At 30.1% G+C, this 16,998-nt stretch overlaps 2 protein-coding genes across 11 annotated transcripts; one reads left to right on the top strand and one right to left on the bottom strand.

Moving 5' to 3' along the window:
- Window positions 1–699: 699 nt before the first annotated feature.
- On the bottom strand, window positions 700–1,872 carry LOC118064212 (sentrin-specific protease 8-like). Of its 2 annotated transcripts, none has more exons than XM_035078649.1 (2): window positions 1,689–1,872; window positions 700–1,445 (listed from the first exon to the last, which is right to left on the bottom strand). In XM_035078649.1, exon 2 carries the CDS (start codon window positions 1,438–1,440, stop codon window positions 712–714), a length of 729 nt encoding a protein of 242 aa, XP_034934540.1. In that variant the 5' UTR covers window positions 1,441–1,445; window positions 1,689–1,872; the 3' UTR covers window positions 700–711. The 2 variants fall into 2 exon arrangements, with proteins under 2 accessions (XP_034934540.1, XP_034934541.1); XM_035078650.1 differs by having other exon boundaries at window positions 1,693–1,872.
- Window positions 1,873–1,939: 67 nt separating this feature from the next.
- Window positions 1,940–14,078, top strand: Dlg5 (Discs large 5). 9 transcript variants are annotated; one of them, XM_035078645.1, is made up of 12 exons: window positions 1,940–2,056; window positions 2,708–2,845; window positions 3,261–3,278; window positions 3,831–3,978; window positions 4,453–4,801; window positions 5,079–5,498; window positions 5,616–7,412; window positions 7,506–8,601; window positions 8,992–10,194; window positions 10,434–10,663; window positions 10,778–10,997; window positions 11,466–14,078. In XM_035078645.1, the coding sequence occupies exons 2-12, from the start codon at window positions 2,803–2,805 to the stop codon at window positions 11,570–11,572; spliced, it is 5,631 nt and encodes a 1,876-aa protein (XP_034934536.1). In that variant the 5' UTR covers window positions 1,940–2,056; window positions 2,708–2,802; the 3' UTR covers window positions 11,573–14,078. The 9 variants fall into 9 exon arrangements, with proteins under 9 accessions (XP_034934536.1, XP_034934535.1, XP_034934539.1 ...); XM_035078644.1 differs by having other exon boundaries at window positions 7,494–8,601; XM_035078648.1 differs by having other exon boundaries at window positions 5,616–7,794.
- Window positions 14,079–16,998: the final 2,920 nt, after the last annotated feature.

The following is a 16,998-nucleotide window of genomic DNA, read 5'->3' as shown; positions in this document are numbered from 1 at the left end:
TAATAACTTAACTAAGTTTACCATTTTTCGTGATTTTTATGCTGGCCTTCCAAAATCAAAGAAATAGATTACATGTAGATTGATAACAAATAAATACTAAGTTAATAATGAATAAAAAATAAAAGAGAAATACGTGTCTATTGTATAGTGAGAGAAGAGAAAAAATAAAATATATTAATAATATTAAAAATTATTAAAAAAATACGAATGTATATTTTATATTTAATATTTAATGCGCGAAAGAAATAATTAAACTAATTGAAGCTGTGACTCATGTATAAACACCATTACATCCTGTGGAGTATTGAACAAATGAGACATATCTTTTGTGAATGGCATTAATTGTTCATTTTAACTGTAAACAGTTTTTTTATTATTTCTATTTTTCTTGTGTATATTTGTTATTGGAACAAATAACACTAATACTGTTTTTCATTTAATAAAAAATAAACAAATTACTTAAAAAAGTCGTGATTACTTCTGTTTATATTATTGTTTCATTTACTTTTAAAATTAGATGATAAATACGTAATTTGCAATCGAAGTATTACTCGGTTTGCTCTTATATAATTATTTTTACTTAACTTTCTTTCATGTGGTAAAGATATTACTCATTAATTTTCTAATGATTTAAATGACTGAAAACGTGAGTTATATAAAAAATTATTTTATTATAATTAATTGTACAGAAGCGTATTTTTATAATTATAATCAACTGTCTTTATTTTTAAGATCGTCAATAAGAGTTAATAGTTTTGATCGTTGAGATGAAACTAATTTATTCACATTACTAAAATTACATCCCTCAACTTTTAAATTAGATTTAACGTGCTGTAATATTATTTCAGCATAGGTAAGCACAAATACTCCACAGTCATAACCATTAGTTTGTTGAGGGCATTGTATATCTTTAAAGCTCATTGAAGTTGATTGAGTATTTTTTAAATTATTCGTAATAAGGTACTCATTGATTCCATTGGCAAATGATTTAGCCATTGACCGATTATAATCAGACTTCATAGAATCCAGATAGAAAAATTTGTCTTCCGGGTTTGAATAAACTAAAAGACTCCAATGAGTTCCTCCAGCATCATCATATTTTTGACAATCATTCAGAGGAAAAAATATAAATTGGATATCTTTAGTAATCACACAATCCAGCATCATTGAACATTCTGATACTGATTTAACCATTTTTAAAAATTGAGTTATTTCTGGACTGAAATATTTTACTTTTCCTCTTATTTTGTCATATCCGTTATCTTCAAATGTATGAGTAGATTTTTCCAAATAAGTGAAATAGAAACCAATAATCGCATCATTTAACCAAAAAGGACCTTTAAGTAAATTAACATCACTTTTTCGGAGCAAACAATCATCAAAACTCAGGATTACTTCATCATCATCTCCCGTTTTAGATTTATATCCTCTACTAGTCATTTTTACTGTAAAAAAATTCATAAATAAGTCCATAATTATTCAACAAATATATTTCAATAATACTAATTAATTTTTATCAATAACAAATGAAATTTTATGAAATTATAATTTAAATATTAATGTTGCTTCGAATCATCCAATAAAATTCTCTCGAAATTATTAAAAAATTGATGGAGTTAACAAAAATTTGTTTATTCTGTTTAGTTTTTGGAACAATAACAAACAATCCATTTAATCAAAATGTTTACCAACTGTCAAATGAAATCGATCGATGAAAATTAACTATAACCTCATAAACTTTCTGTTAAAAACAATGTTTGTTTACATTACAGACATCATTTAATATATAAATGGATAATATTTTATGAAATTAAGTAACTTGAAAAAGAATTTTTTTATTGAAGAATAAATTGCGTAAACAACTAATAAAGATGGCGCTATAACGGGTCGCCATATTGTTCGTTAGAAAAAAATACATGACGCCACAGGTGGCAAAGTACTAAACTACAGCTCTGAAACGAAAATAATGTTTATTACCGACAACGTCGTGTGTGAATAGAATATCCCGTAGTTGGTGGATGAAAATGGCTAATTGTCAGGCTAGTTGGTGTAGCAGGTGAGAATCAAGATGTAAACGAAATTGTGATTAAATTAAATAAAAAGTTAGTCAATTGAATGGTGATTAGTGTTGCGATGACATTTTATCATCATGTAATATAAATCTGAATTTATTGATGGTTGCTGTTCAACAAGTCTTAGAACAAGTTTCTTGCAGGTCAATAATTGTTAAAAAAATTTTATAAATTATTAAAAATCTAATTATTAATTAATTTTAAACTAGTGGTTTATTTTTAAGTTAAACGTTGCTACAAGTGCCAATAATTTCAACTGAAAATTGGATTTATTGCAAAATTTAGCCGTTTACTCGCGACACATCATCAAGAAACAGAGTAGAGATCTACGACCATTCGGAAAACATAAGCTCTCGATTTAAGCTGCATTGAATGCCCTGAACTCCAGGGAAATACCTGAATTGTGGAGATCACCTGTAGTCTATCAGTAATACGATCCATGGAAAAATAAGAAAGTAGTGATAATTGATTGAAAAAATGTTGACAAATGATAAAATAATAATTAATAAACGTTTTCCCGCGTTATCGAATAAATTTGAATGAGAAATGTCATCGCGAAGATCGCCTTTTGATGGTATAGAATGACAAAGGGTTCATTCTAGCGTAAAATATAGTGTGTGTTGCTTAATTTGCAGGAAAAATCTAGCGTACAAATCGCTGGACAAGTGCCCATGTTAAAAATAAAAATTATAATCCAGTTCCATTAAGGAAAAAACAGGGGACAGAAGTCATGGCTTCTGGAGCATCTTCCCTGGACAGTGCTGGAAGTAGCGGTAAGTTTAATTATTTTTTTTATCATCACATACATTAAATACTTTCATTATTACTTTCTTTCATCTGAAAGAAGTTGTTAATTATTCGTTTAATTTATGATAGAAAAAAACACTAGTGCTTCCATGTGTAACCAAGAGTTTCTTTTCTGAGTGAAAGCTAGAAGTTTATTTTTCTCTCAGTAACTAGTTACATTTTTACACGAGTTAACCAGTCAGTTGTTGATACAAAAATACCAATATTTATATATCAAAGTCATCCATGTATTTTAGAATGTTCTGTTTAGTTATTTATTTTATAATAAAATTAATTGATTAGTTTACTTTTCATTCCGTTGTTGAGTCGAATGAATAAAATTTTTTTAATAAAATAAAGTAGCTCTGCTATCAAGCCTATAAAATCTTTTCCTTTTTCCAGATGGGGCACTCAACATGGGTAAGATTTTACATCTACCTGATTAAATTTTAGAAATTAAAGCTATTTAAGTAAAGAACAATCATTAATGTATTTATATATATTTATCCTTTTAGTTGAAATATATTCTCCCTTTATGTAAAATAAGTAGTGATTGATTAGTTTTTAATAGACAATTATTGATGTTATAGAGTATAAATTTCCTTCTAAATTCAAGTTTTGAACTTTTGCCTCGCAATTATTATCAAAAAAAAAAAATTATTATCAGTTGATATTTTCCATTTGTTTACAATACTTAATTATTGTAAATAAATTAGTGCAAAGAAATTTGGGATAAAATTTTCTTTTAATAATTAAAATATGAAAAATTTTCCCATTATAATTAATTATTATTGCAAAGTTAATTTTCATAGCAAATTAAGCACTACAAGAACTCCAGATAGCTTTTTTAATTAGTGTAGTTATCATCAAACAATTAGAAATTATTTACATGAATAAAATGTACTTGAATAATGAAATTGTTATGTATATTTTATCCCGTTTTTCGAATCTTTTGTTTTGCACGGCATGCAGAGGGGGATAGCGGAGGCTATGGCAGTGTTGGAAGTCCAGTGGGAGGTCCTGAATGTCGTAGTGATTACGATGGTTTGCAAGCACAATGTGATCAAGCCATGCATCAACTCCAGCTCCTTAGACATAAACACTCTGATACCATTCGACGGTTTGTTTTATTTTTTGTTCATTCATTTTTTTTCTATTTTGGTTTCATGAGTTTATTGAATTTATTTCATATGATCCAATTATCAAAGTAACAACATAAATTGTTGGCCTAGTTTGCAAACATTTGAATTAACTAATTAAATATTGAATCCATATTCCTAGAGTTGTTGTATTTACAACTGTATAGTGTATTGATCAAAACTCCTGACCTGTTTCTCGATGTTTTTTTAATCTACTATAAGCGTTAATCTTAAGCTTCTGTTATCCCCTAACGGTGTCACGTTATCCACACGCTTAAATGTACTCATGGGGCTCTTGATACCCCAGAGTTGAGTATTGATTTTTTATATAAAAATAGCAACAGTCAAATGAAGACTCATTGCAGCGTGGAATTGTTTTATAATTAACTGTCCTCATACTAGCAAGGTCGATTACCGTTGTAACATGGCTAATCCTTCTTATTTTTATTTATTAGATGTGAGCACACTATGAAAGAATTGGAGTATTATCGAGGACAACACATAGCCGCAATGAATCAGCTGGAGGCAACTTCTCAAGAGAGCTCAGCTCTTCGGGGTAAATATGGAGACCTGGTCAATGATAAACAAAGACTCGATCGCGAGGTCCAAGCACTGCAGAAAGAAGTTTCTGAACTTAGATGCCAAAATCAAGAGGTTCTTGTTGCTGATCCTTCTAATAGTGATGCTATCAATCAACACTACCTCTCCGCCTTGAGAAAATATGAGACAATCAAGGATGAATATGATTCTTTGAGGAAACGATATGATGATCTCATTTCTACGCATTCATCTGCTGTTAATAAGGCAAATTTTTGTTTTCCTTTTACTTTGAAATTTTTTAATTACTTCCCGATGATAATATTAATTAGAAATTATTATACTTGTCATTCAATTACCAATAAATAATGCATCTTGACATTTATTGTCAATGGAAACACAATTTATGCTAATATCTGAAGAGTAAACTTTGATTGATGACTTAGTAAAAATCTTGCTACTTACACATACTAAACAATGGATAATCGTTGAAAAGTGTTTTTAAAAATTTTAGATTTTAATGATAGTTTCATGTTTAAAACAGTTGGAGCTAGCACAAGAAGAAGCAGCCAGACTGAAAAAGCAGTATGAAGATGTAGTCCAAGAACGTAACAGTGCTTTCAGAGAGAGAAATGGATTAAAACAACAATGTACGGCAGCGATAAGACAATGGGATATAGCTCTACGTGAGAGAAATGAATACCGTGAAGCATTAGCAAAACTTCAACAGCAACACGAAGAAGCAGTAAAAGAAGTTAATCAGGCCATGGTGCTTCGCATGAAAGCGAGTAAGGATATGAAACGATTATCTGAGGAAAGAAATGCTGCCTTACAAGAGTACAGCCTGATAATGGGTGAAAGAGATACAGTTCATAAAGAAATGGAAAAACTTGGGGATGATTTAAGTCAAGCTTATTCTAAGATAACTCATTTAGAAAATCAAAATAAACAATTGGTGGATGAGGTAAATTTTTCATTTCATTTTTATTTAAAATTTTTTGTTATAACTAGTAGTTAAATTAATTAGTTTAGCAAAAATGTATATTTTCAAATTAATATTTTTTGAATATTTTCTGTTTAGAAAAAGACGCTTTCCTATCAAATCGAAACCTTGAGGCGAGAGATATCATCAGCTCTCCATGACCGCGATGAAGCTCTCAAGGAATGCAACGATCTCAGGCTCAAGTTTGGTGATTATTCTGAAGGATCTAACAGAGATTATAAAAATCGTGAGATTATAAAAACTTACAACCGTGAGCGAGATAATGCAAGTAAAGAAGCTGAAAGAGAAACAAATACTCGGGATTATGCCAAGAGAGAAAAAGAACAAATGGACAATTTAGACCAAGCAAATCTAGAACTAGACAAGTTAAGAAAATCCGTAGATACTCTGCAAGCAGAATTAGAAGAAGCACTTCAAGAAGCTGAAGTATCTAAACGAAGACGAGATTGGGCATTTAGTGAACGGGATAAAACTGTTCTAGAACGTGAAAGTATGAGAACTCTTTGTGAAAGACTGAGAAAAGAAAGAGATCGTGCAGTTTCTGAGCTTGCGGGTGCTTTAAGAGATTCGGATGACATCAAGAAGCAGCGAAACGAGGCTTCAAAAGAACTTAAAGCTCTTCAAGAGAAGATTGAGAGCGGAGATCATTCATTGCGAACCAATCAATATCATGAAGAAAGTAATGTCAGTGAATGGGATGTCATCACGATTCCAATTGACCTTAGTAGACTTTGTCAAGATGGTGATGGGGATCTAGGAATAGTACTTGTCGGTGGTAGAGAAGATCCACAGTCTCCTAACGATTCAGGTGTTTACGTCGCTCAAATATCTCAAGGAAGTGTTGTTGAAGGAAAATTGAGAATTAATGACTGTATAATTCGTGTTAATAATGTAGATTGTTCAACAGTATCGACTAGAATGATTTTAGAAACATTACGAGCATGTACTATGGGTACAGCTACACTGACTGTAAGAAGACGACGATTAACTAGACGAGCATTAAGGACAACTCAATTACCAGTTGGTTCTATTCCTCATGGAATATTTTTAGAAATAGGAATTTATATAGCAAAAATTTCTCCAGGAAGTGTGGCTGCTAAAGATGGTAACTTGGCTGTTGGAGATAGAGTCTTAAATATTAACAGTAAACCAATGGATGGAATAAGTTCAGTGCATGAAGCTATGGCTATTTTAAACGATACTTCCATTGATGTGATAACTATAACGACTCTAAAAGGGCTTGCTTTACCGTCAGTTTTAAGCTTGGAAGCAATAGATACAGGATTTGCTTCTGATAAACAGAAAATGGTTAATAATTGTTCTCAAACTGAGCAAGAAAGAATGATGCTAAAAGCAACCTCTGATGATTATGAGCGTCGTTATATAGCATCGAATTTCGGTGATAGAATTATTTATAAGGTTTCCAAATCAGTTAGTAATGAGAAACCAAGTGGAATAAGTAACGCATGGGAGAATATTCGAGAGAAGATTGACATAGTTCGTGGTAGAAGACATAGTAAGGATAGAGATGATAAGAAAAAACGTCATCGGAACTCAAGTCCAAATACTTTCGAGCAAGAACAAGATGCAATTGCAGAATTAGATTCCGTTATTGAGAGTTATCATAAAAAGACTAATAATGGAGTTTTGAAGAGGAGCAAACGAAGAGGAACGGAGAAAATTGAGAAGAATGGAGGGACGTGGCCGAAAGCAAGAGGTGGACCTTTGATTCAAAATGGAACTGGAACGATTCTTCATCCTAGGAAAACGAAGGAACGGCTTCCACTCAGTGTACTTTTAAACCAACCCCCTAAATATGAGAGCTACAACTACAACCGTATTTCTAATCCTATTCCTTTAGCAAATTTTTCAAACGTAAGCAATCGTCACACAGTTTATAAAGCTGTAGAAAGCCCTATGCCGAGCTTCAGTAAATCCGGACAATTGTTTGGACAGAAATCTTTCCAGCCGGCGGTGCAGTTCAAGGACATGTCACTGGAAAAAAAGAGCGACTTCGAGGCAACAGAGAGAAGTTTGGGATCATCTCATGCACCCTCTGAGACCAGCATCGACTTTTCTGTCAAATCTGTTGGCAGAGAGGGCGATTATGGTCATGCTAAACGTCGTACTCAAAAGCCGTATCCTTCAGGCAGCAATGAAAGCCATCCAGAAGCTCTTCAGCATAACAGGGTTCACTCTCAACTTTACCCGTTGGGTTCAGGATCTTCATCCAGCGCTCCTAGACAACAGCTCGCTGGTAATTTCTCGTTTCCCCCTTATACACACTCGCATCCACACCCGCACCAGCAAAACTCGCTGCCATCTCGATATCCCTCACCTCCGTCCTTACCGTCAGCGCAGTCTGGAGAGTCTTTAGGACTTCCTGACTCTAGATCCTTTAGTTTTGAGCCCCCTTATAGTCCAGGACCTCAACCAGGATTCGGACATTTGCACACTCCTTCCGTAGATTTGCACTATCACAAACCACGAGGTCATCCAGTAGGCATTGCTTACGATTTGCCGGCTTACACTCATGGATATGAAGGTGGAACATTTCCGAGAAAGAAGGAGAATCAGAGGTTTAGGATACCTTCGAATCCTAGTGTAACTTCTAAAAGTAGTGTGGGAAAATTGTCAACGGGGAGTATTGAGAGGACATCAGAGAGAGGTAGTCCTATGCCAACTTTTCATGTGGAAATCTTGAGTCCTGGAATTGGTGGTAGCAGTAGTGGAGGAACTATTAGAAGCAGTGGGAACATCAAACGAACAAATATGTCCGATTATTACACACAACCGTTACCTGCTCCTGGAGAACTGAGGAGGGTTCATATCGATAAATCTGTCGAGCCTCTTGGAATCCAAATCTCTTGTTCGAATAAAGGTGAAGTCTATGTTTCCACAGTTAGTGAGCATAGTCTAGCATCTCAGGTCGGACTACAAATTGGAGATCAACTTCTAGAGGTGTGCGGAATCAATATGAGAAATGCGACATATGAACATGCAGCACATGTTCTAAGACAGTGTGGTAATTCCATTACTATGCTGGTCCAGTATAATCCTAATAGTAAGTATTTGGAAGAGCGAGTTATATTTTCAGAGAGTTCCTTCAACTTTCAAGATATTAATAACCTTTTCCACTTTATTGACACTTTTAATAACATCTTCACGTTTTTTATTAACACTTTTCTTTTATCTCTTGATGTTAACAGAGTCGATAAAAATTTAAACGTCAATTTTTTGAAGTTTTTGAATCCTATCTTCATTCATTCATTCCTATGACTTCTAACTTTTGATAAATTAACAGTTAATAAAGTCAAAAAATGCCTTCTTAAATGTTATTTAATTGTTTAGTACTAATGAATTTGCAGTTTTATGCAACCCAAACTTCTTGCAAATTTTTTTATCGACTCAAAGAATTTTAAAAATTAAAGTCATGGATTATTTATATATTTAGAGTACAACGAGCTCGGAAGTTCAGGTTCTTCAAGTCCTTCCGAAGCAGGTGGAGAAGAAGGAGCAAGCCGTAGTGGTTCACCAACGCCTTGTAATAGTCCAGAAGCACTTCGAAAAACAACTTTAGAAACCCATGAGCCATCCGAACCAGAAAAGGAAAAGCCCAATACACTTATGCCACCAGTTATAAGAGAACGAGAAGTACGAAGTTCAGCTTCTATGGAAGTTCGAGGAACTCAAGAACGGGAGAGAGAGATTCGGCAATCTGCCTCATTAGATATCAACATAAGAAAACCAGAATTGAGAAACTCAGCAACATTAGAAAGTATGAGGAACTCAGCTACTATTGATTCACTAAGGAGTGCTGGAAGTACTTTAACTCGTGCGCAAATAAATCAAGCTGTCACGACATTACAGCGACAAAACGCAACTGTACGAAGTCCTACGCAAGAAGAACAAAGTAGGAAAACTCCACCAACGTTAGATCCTAGATATCTGTTTATAGAAACAAGAAAATGCTCAAATCTTGGCATTTCACTTGTTGGCGGTAATGGTGTAGGTATTTTTGTTCACTCAGTTCAACCAGGATGTCTTGCAGAAGAAGCGGGATTGACTACAGGTGATCGCATCCTTGAATATAATGGAGTTGACTTAAGACAGGCAACTGCGGAACAAGCAGCTCTTGAATTAGCTCGACCTGCGGATAAAGTTACTCTTGTTGCTCAATACATGCCGGAGAGATACAATGAAGTGAAAGACAAGCCTGGAGATAGTTTTTATGTTAAAGCCATGTTTGATCGAGTGGGTGAAGTAGGAGATAGTCTCCAGCTTCGGTTCAACAAAGATGATATTCTTTACGTTGATAATACAATGTTTAATGGAACTCCAGGACATTGGAGAGCATGGTTAGTGGACCAATCTGGTAGACGACAGCAATGTGGAATTATTCCAAGTAAATTTAAAATCGAAGAAGAATTGCTGTTAAGACGGTCGCTGGGTGATTTGGAAACAGACACCGGTAGGAGAGGGACGACAAGTGCAAGAAGAAGCTTTTTTAGAAGGAAAAAACATCATAGATCGTCGAGTAGAGATAGCAAAGAGCTTTCGCAACTTACAGGAGTCAGTCTCGGATGGTATAGTGATAGTGGAACGTTGAATGAAGAGAATCTACCTGCTAGCTATCAACGTGTTGAGAGATTAGATTGTAAGATATTTTATTCAATTAAAATTTCAATTATTTCTGGGTTGGTGCAAAAGTATTCTCATTATATTTAATATCATACAGTATTAAATTCTTTATGTCTCTCACTGATTTTAACAATATTATGATTGCATATTATTTTATAAATTATCTTAAAAATTAGAAAAGCGAAGTTTTGCATCAACAGAATTTTATGTGATTTATTTCTCATGTTATAATAATATTTCTCTATATTATTTTAGTACCAACTTTAAGGCCTGTACTGATAATTGGCCCGTTAAATGAGTGTGTAGCGACAAAATTATTTCAAGAATTCCAAGGTGAATTTACTCGATGTCTTCCAGAAGCGATGCACTGTTCTCAAGCAACACTTGAACAAGGATTGCGTGATTCTCTCTATGTCGATTATAGAAAGAAAGGAAGTTATTTTGAATGTACAACTGTACAGGCTGTGAAAGAATCATGTTCAAAGGTAAACTATTAAAATTTATTCAATCATAGCTATATGAGATACACCTACTTCAATTCACATCAAACTATTATTTTGAAGTCGATTAAATAAATGAAAAAAAAATTCTTTTTACAGAGTGCACATTGTATTCTGGATATATCAATTGCATCAGTGGAGCGTCTCCATAAGCATCAAATTTATCCAATAGTTTTATTGATTAAGTTCAAAAGTACGAAACAGATAAAAGAAGTCAAGGATTCAAGATATCCTAGTGATAAAGTGAGCGCTAAGGCGGCAAAAGAAATGTATGAGCAAGCACTCAAGGTAGAAGCAGAGTATAGGCAATACATTTCTGGTGAGTTTATTATAAATTACTAAAATTACCAGGCTTATTGATTCACATTAAAAATAAATGAAAACACAGTGTTGCTTCTATTAAAGATTATTCTAAAAACTTTCACAGCTTGAATTTAATTAATTTATGCATCTATATAATCTTAATTCGTTTTCAATTAATTTTCTTATTCTAAACACTTTCTCACTTCATGTCTTATTCTGAAATTTTCATTCATTAAAATTTAATTAATTTACTTGCATAAAAGATTTTCTTATCATGATTCAATTAATTCATTGAATCTGAACTTATTTTTAATTCAACTATTTAATTTGTTGAAAGATCTATTATAGATGAAGTCCAATTGAATTACTGATTTATTTATGTACTTTCTTATTTTTAATTGAGGTTTCATTTCTTTATATTTAGCTTGTTGATTCAATTTTAATTTTTTAATAAAACTCATTAATATAATTTCATTCTTTACAGCAATTATTCCTGCCGGTGTAAACGTTGCATTTATTTGCACACAAGTTAAAACTGCAGTAGATGAAGAACAGAGTAAAGCACTGTGGGTACCTCGTGGGCCTACCTGACATCAAAGGGGCCCCCACAAACCGCAGTGGAAATCAATCTAATTCTACCGGGGGCCCCTACGTCGTATACATATCAATATATCATAAAAGAGAAACAACAACCCTATTTTTTTATCCTAATGTTGTTATTGTTATTGTTTCTCACTCTTCATTTACGGTCTCAATTTGGTTGTGACACGGATTCTATGCGCTATTTTTTACTTAACTCTTTTTAGAATTCGTTGGTGTTCATTTCATCTTACTATTTTCTTATATTTTTATCAAAGTCCTATTAATTTACATTCAATTAATGATGAAGAGGATTAATTCCATGAAAAGATCAATTGCCAGATGGATTATGTGAGTAAGTAATGATTAATGATTTATTAATCGCTTGAATTGAGTCGGGACATGATAAAGATTAACAGTGGTGGTCAAAAAAATCTTACGACTTTATTTCTTAAAATTTGTAAAAAAACTTACCTTGCGGACTTTCATACTAAATTGTCTTGTGTGAAAGTATGAAAATAACTATTCCATCCATTTTAAATGCTCGTGCAAGGTTACATTACTTCTCAGGAAGTTTACAACAATATTATTGAAATATTGAATAATAGAGAAGATATTCAAACATAAATAGCAGTTATTCATTAAAATAAAATACAATTTGTGCAATATTTTTAAGTTAAAGAATTTACTTTGTATCAAAGTTAATTACAGTCTACTATTCTTTATGTAAGTGTTAATTTTTATGACGGATTGGAAATCATGTTAAATAAGCAGTTGAATTTAGTAATTTTATTTTACAATTATTATCAATAGAATAGGTATTAAGACAATGTCGCGAATGATAGAACCTTTGTAGATATAATTTTAAATCTCTATACTTATCCCTGAAATGAAATTATATCTTTATTAATTCATTTTTCTTCTTCTGAAGAGTAAAAAAACGAATACAACTTTTATTATTCTTGAACGAGTATTTTATTGGTAATATTAATATGAAATCGTATTGGTGATATTGACCACAACTGTATAAAGAAATGTGAGATGATAAATTACGGGACCGTCGAAGAATAATCGTCGTAGGTTGGCTCTTGAGTGAATTGTTTTTTGCTGTGTGTTAGAGAAAGACTTGAAATATGTATGTACAAGATTATCAATCAACGGAATTGATTTATATTTATAATATAAATTCAATTTCTTTATTGGGAAATTGAACAGAAGAATTGTAAATAGTTTAGCTTTTTTTGTATAAATTTGAAGAGATTGTCACGAGTTTAAAAAACTCCAGATTTATTATTATGGCGAATGTTATGGCAGATTTTCATAAAGATTTCGCATATTTCCTGATACGATTAAAGTTGTGGAATCAACGTTTAAGGTTTTTGCTGTAATTATTGTCGAATTGAAAAAAAACAAGAAATTGTCATTTGATACACTGTTGATGTGAATACTCTCGTGTCTAAATGACGAAAATCGGTTATGTTGTATTAATTGTTAGGTATAATTGACTTTATCGTCATTTATATATTTATTTTTAATTATTATTATCATTGATATATTATTACTTATTAGTTAATTATTATTAGCGTTACTACTATTATTATTATTACTTTGAATTTTAAATATTGAGAGTCCTTTATTTTTCAATTATTGCCGCGAAGAATTCGTAACTTTTTTGAAACTTATAAAATTTAAACAAAATTATAAATAATTTTTATAAAAAATATTTTTTGTGATTAAAGAAAAATTTTTGAAAATTTAAACTTGTAAGAAAATTTTTAGTTTTCTAACCAGAGACAATATTTAGGCGTAGGTTAATTCATTGAGACCAAAAACTTAAGAAGTATAATATGATTGTAAACAATTGAAGGTATTAAGTTAACAGTTATATATGAAGTATATATGTGTAACATTGGTATTTAGGATGAATTGAAAACAGAAAAAAGCAAAAATTAAAAATTAAATAAATAATAATGAAAAGAAGGAACCATACGTGATAATAATGTATTTGATAGAATGTCTCCTAATTGAGTTAGATTAAAAAATCAAATTCTTACTAATTTAACATTTAATATAATATAAAATTTGAATGCAATCATCATGAATAACAATTTATCTTAAATAATTAAACCAGTTTACTATTAAAGGTAAATTATTCAGTAATAATAATTTGATAATATTAAAAAAATTAAAAAATTTTGATTGAAGAAACAGAAGTCAAGACGTAATTAGAACAGAACAAGTGATATTGATAATATTTTCAATCACATTACTGTGATACCTATTTACTGCTTTTATTACATATCATAACAACTTAACCGTTATAACATTTATACACCCATTAGGAATCACTCGAGATGCAATACTTGACACAATCATCAAGCTAAGAGTAGAAACTAATTTTTAAAAATAAAAAGTTCTAGCACATATTCTAATAATCATTTTAAATGATATATTTTTCGAATATCTATCAATAGCTATTTTATGGAAAAAAATTTATTACAATTAATCCCTGTACAAATAAAAGAAGGAATTTATGAATAACTTATTAAAAAATTGAATAAAATTGCAGAATATCCATTTATCATTGAAAAATGAATTAGTGATAAATTTATCAATAGCATAAAAAATTTCATCAGTAATTTTGTTGTTAAAAATGTTTGAATTTTTCCAACAATGAACAGGTTTCTGCTATACGACAATCAATGGGTATTCATTAATTAACATACATTCAAACTACAGTGATTTTAATTAATATAATGTGTATTCATCCGATGAATTTTCAGCTCAATCAACTAAATATACATTAGTTGATACAATAAATTGAATACGTGCGTAATTGCACATAGTTGGTATAAGCCGTAGAAATTCTATTTTCGACAAATCTGCCTTACAGAGACCTTCTATGTTTCAGGTAACATTATAAATGAAAAGGTCGTTGTCAAATACTCTATTCAATAGACTGAGTCTAGTCATAGACAGAGTCCAGTCTATTGCTTTTGTACACAAATATACAATAGAAATATGAGAGATGACCTTTTCCATCTTGTCCACCATTATCCTTTGTATTTCTACGACTCATTTGCAAAAACTTTCTAATAATTCAAGGACAATTTCATTATCTTTAGTACATAACCTGAGTACATAGTGGGAAATTTTAAGTGTCGTAGATTTCTTGGGAATATGATTTATGGCATAATTTAACGCCTTTTCATGAATTAAAAAATATATAATATTTCATTTCTTCGATATTTTAAACTAAACTTGAATATTAACTAATGTTTGTAATTAAGTCAAATAATTATAAAAACACATTTGACAAGAAAAATATCTACTAAAAAGTTATTTTTATGCGTAGAGTATATTTTTATTTTTAAAAATAGTTTCAACTCTGTATTCGTGTATTTTTTGGCAATATGTACTGTTACAGATTAATCATTACTGACCGATTACAATAAAAGGATAAAGACAGGAAGTAATATTAAAAAATATAAAATCAATGATTATTATCAATATATAAAATAAAATATATTTATATACCTTATATTTAAATATGCACTTTTTTGCTATTTTACATTAGGCACTGTTAAACATACCTGTTGTTCAAACATGAAATTGGAATAGAAAAAACAAGTTAAACATTACCATATTGATCGACCAAAATTTATTTTTCTTCCCAATTTTTGAAACAATTTTCGATTCCTTGAATCAATAATAGATATGCAATAACAAGAGTTAGTTACATTCATAAATTGTTGAAAGGTTTACAATCTAACATTTGTCATTTATATTCAAATATATCATTCATAATCATAAATAACAAATATATCAAGTATTTTAATATGATATTAATGAAATCTTAAATACATTGTTTTCTCGTAAACTCAAATATAAATATCAAAAGATTTTCGTCGATTTACAAAATAGAAAGCAATCATAATAAAAAAAATACCATTTTTCTACGTGTACACACAAGTTGACATTTATGCCACTAACACACTAATTTGAAAAAAAATAATTAAACACAATGAAAAAGTACATGATATGTTCTGTTTTCTTCAATTCAGTTATATCTTCGGTACTTGTGATTTTTTGTAAATATAACATAGTTGGTCTGTAAATTGAATACATTTTTTATTGCTGAAATGGAAAGGGAATAAAGATAACAATAAAGAAATCAATTTAAGTTAAATAAAAATTGAGGTAAAATAATTAAGATTTTATTTTTTTTGTAATTTACAATATAAATGGAATTGTTATAAGAATAAGCGTTACTAAAATTTTCATTGTATACTATTACTCGCTCAAAAACAAACGAATTGAAAAAAAAGTTTTGTCTTTTTTATAATAAATAATTATATAACTAATAATTGAATAATTAATTATCATATATAGTGTCTTTGAGATTTTCTTGAAAAAGAAAATGCAGTAGTTTTTATCGGTGGAGTAAAATCCTGTGATTTATGCTATTAACAAATTGTTGTCGAATTGAAAAGATAAAAAAAATATTTTTCACGCAGATTTGGCTTGCAAATAAAGTAAATAATATTGTTAAATAATAACTACAATTGTTGTTAGGATACGGGAAATTTTCAACAATTAGGATCAAGTTACTTCTTCCACAAATCATCTTTTTTATCATTATTAATATTTTCCTATCTCTATATTAAATTGAAAATTAATTCACTGCCTATAGGATTTTTATAAAAGGTTATATTACTTCGATTTGATGAAAATTATTAAATGATTTTTGGTTAATTTTAGTATTTGATTAATTATTTGGTATTTTTTTGTGTATTAAACATATTTTGTACAAGACATGTACAAAAACAGTATTTTAAGACATTGTATTGAAAATTAGACCAAATTATAAAACAAAAGAAGAATTATTTGTCCTCCTTTACTTAACTAACTCCATATTTTTAATGATCAATAAATAAAATAAAATGTAAACAATTCTTAACAAATTGTTATATTATATTTGAATTGATTTAATAATTTACACAAACGTAAAAATATAATAACAATAAAACAACTTAAAATAGATTTTTAAAAAAATTTTCTTCTGCCATGGTTTTGATACCAACTGTTTTACTCCAATAGTTATTTATATACGCTGTGTATTTATATACAAAATTATTTGCGATTAATTAATTAATTAATTAATTAATTAATAATTATTATTACTGTATGTACATACCATGTGTAATCGCGATGTATTAATTATGACGTTTGTAATATTATTTTAATATATTAAACATAAATATACTATATATGTAACAATTAATTATTAGTGTGTGATAAAAAGATAATGTTATGTTGTTGAATTATTTTACTAGATAATTATAAAGAAATGCCCACAACAAAAGCACAAATTAAGTATTTATATTTAACATTTTAGTATTCATTACACAACCATTATTATATTACTAATATTAATA

This window comes from Chelonus insularis, unplaced genomic scaffold (genome assembly GCF_013357705.1).
Source record: "Chelonus insularis isolate UGA/USDA-ARS -01 unplaced genomic scaffold, ASM1335770v1 contig_16_pilon, whole genome shotgun sequence".
Classification (NCBI taxonomy): Eukaryota; Metazoa; Arthropoda; class Insecta; order Hymenoptera; family Braconidae; genus Chelonus; species Chelonus insularis.
The sequence above is the reverse complement of the archived record's forward strand: the minus strand, read 5'-3'. Positions and strand labels throughout refer to the sequence as shown.

Coding starts and splice junctions, on each gene's coding strand:
- Dlg5 (XM_035078640.1), top strand. CDS start 2,803: ATGGCTTCTGGAGCATCTTCCCTGGACAGTGCTGGAAGTAGCG. Junction 5,499..5,615: donor ATAAACAATTGGTGGATGAG/GTAAATTTTTCA, acceptor TTTTCTGTTTAG/AAAAAGACGCTTTCCTATCA. Junction 10,195..10,433: donor ACGTGTTGAGAGATTAGATT/GTAAGATATTTT, acceptor ATATTATTTTAG/TACCAACTTTAAGGCCTGTA.
- LOC118064212 (XM_035078649.1), bottom strand. CDS start 1,440: ATGACTAGTAGAGGATATAAATCTAAAACGGGAGATGATGATGAAGTA.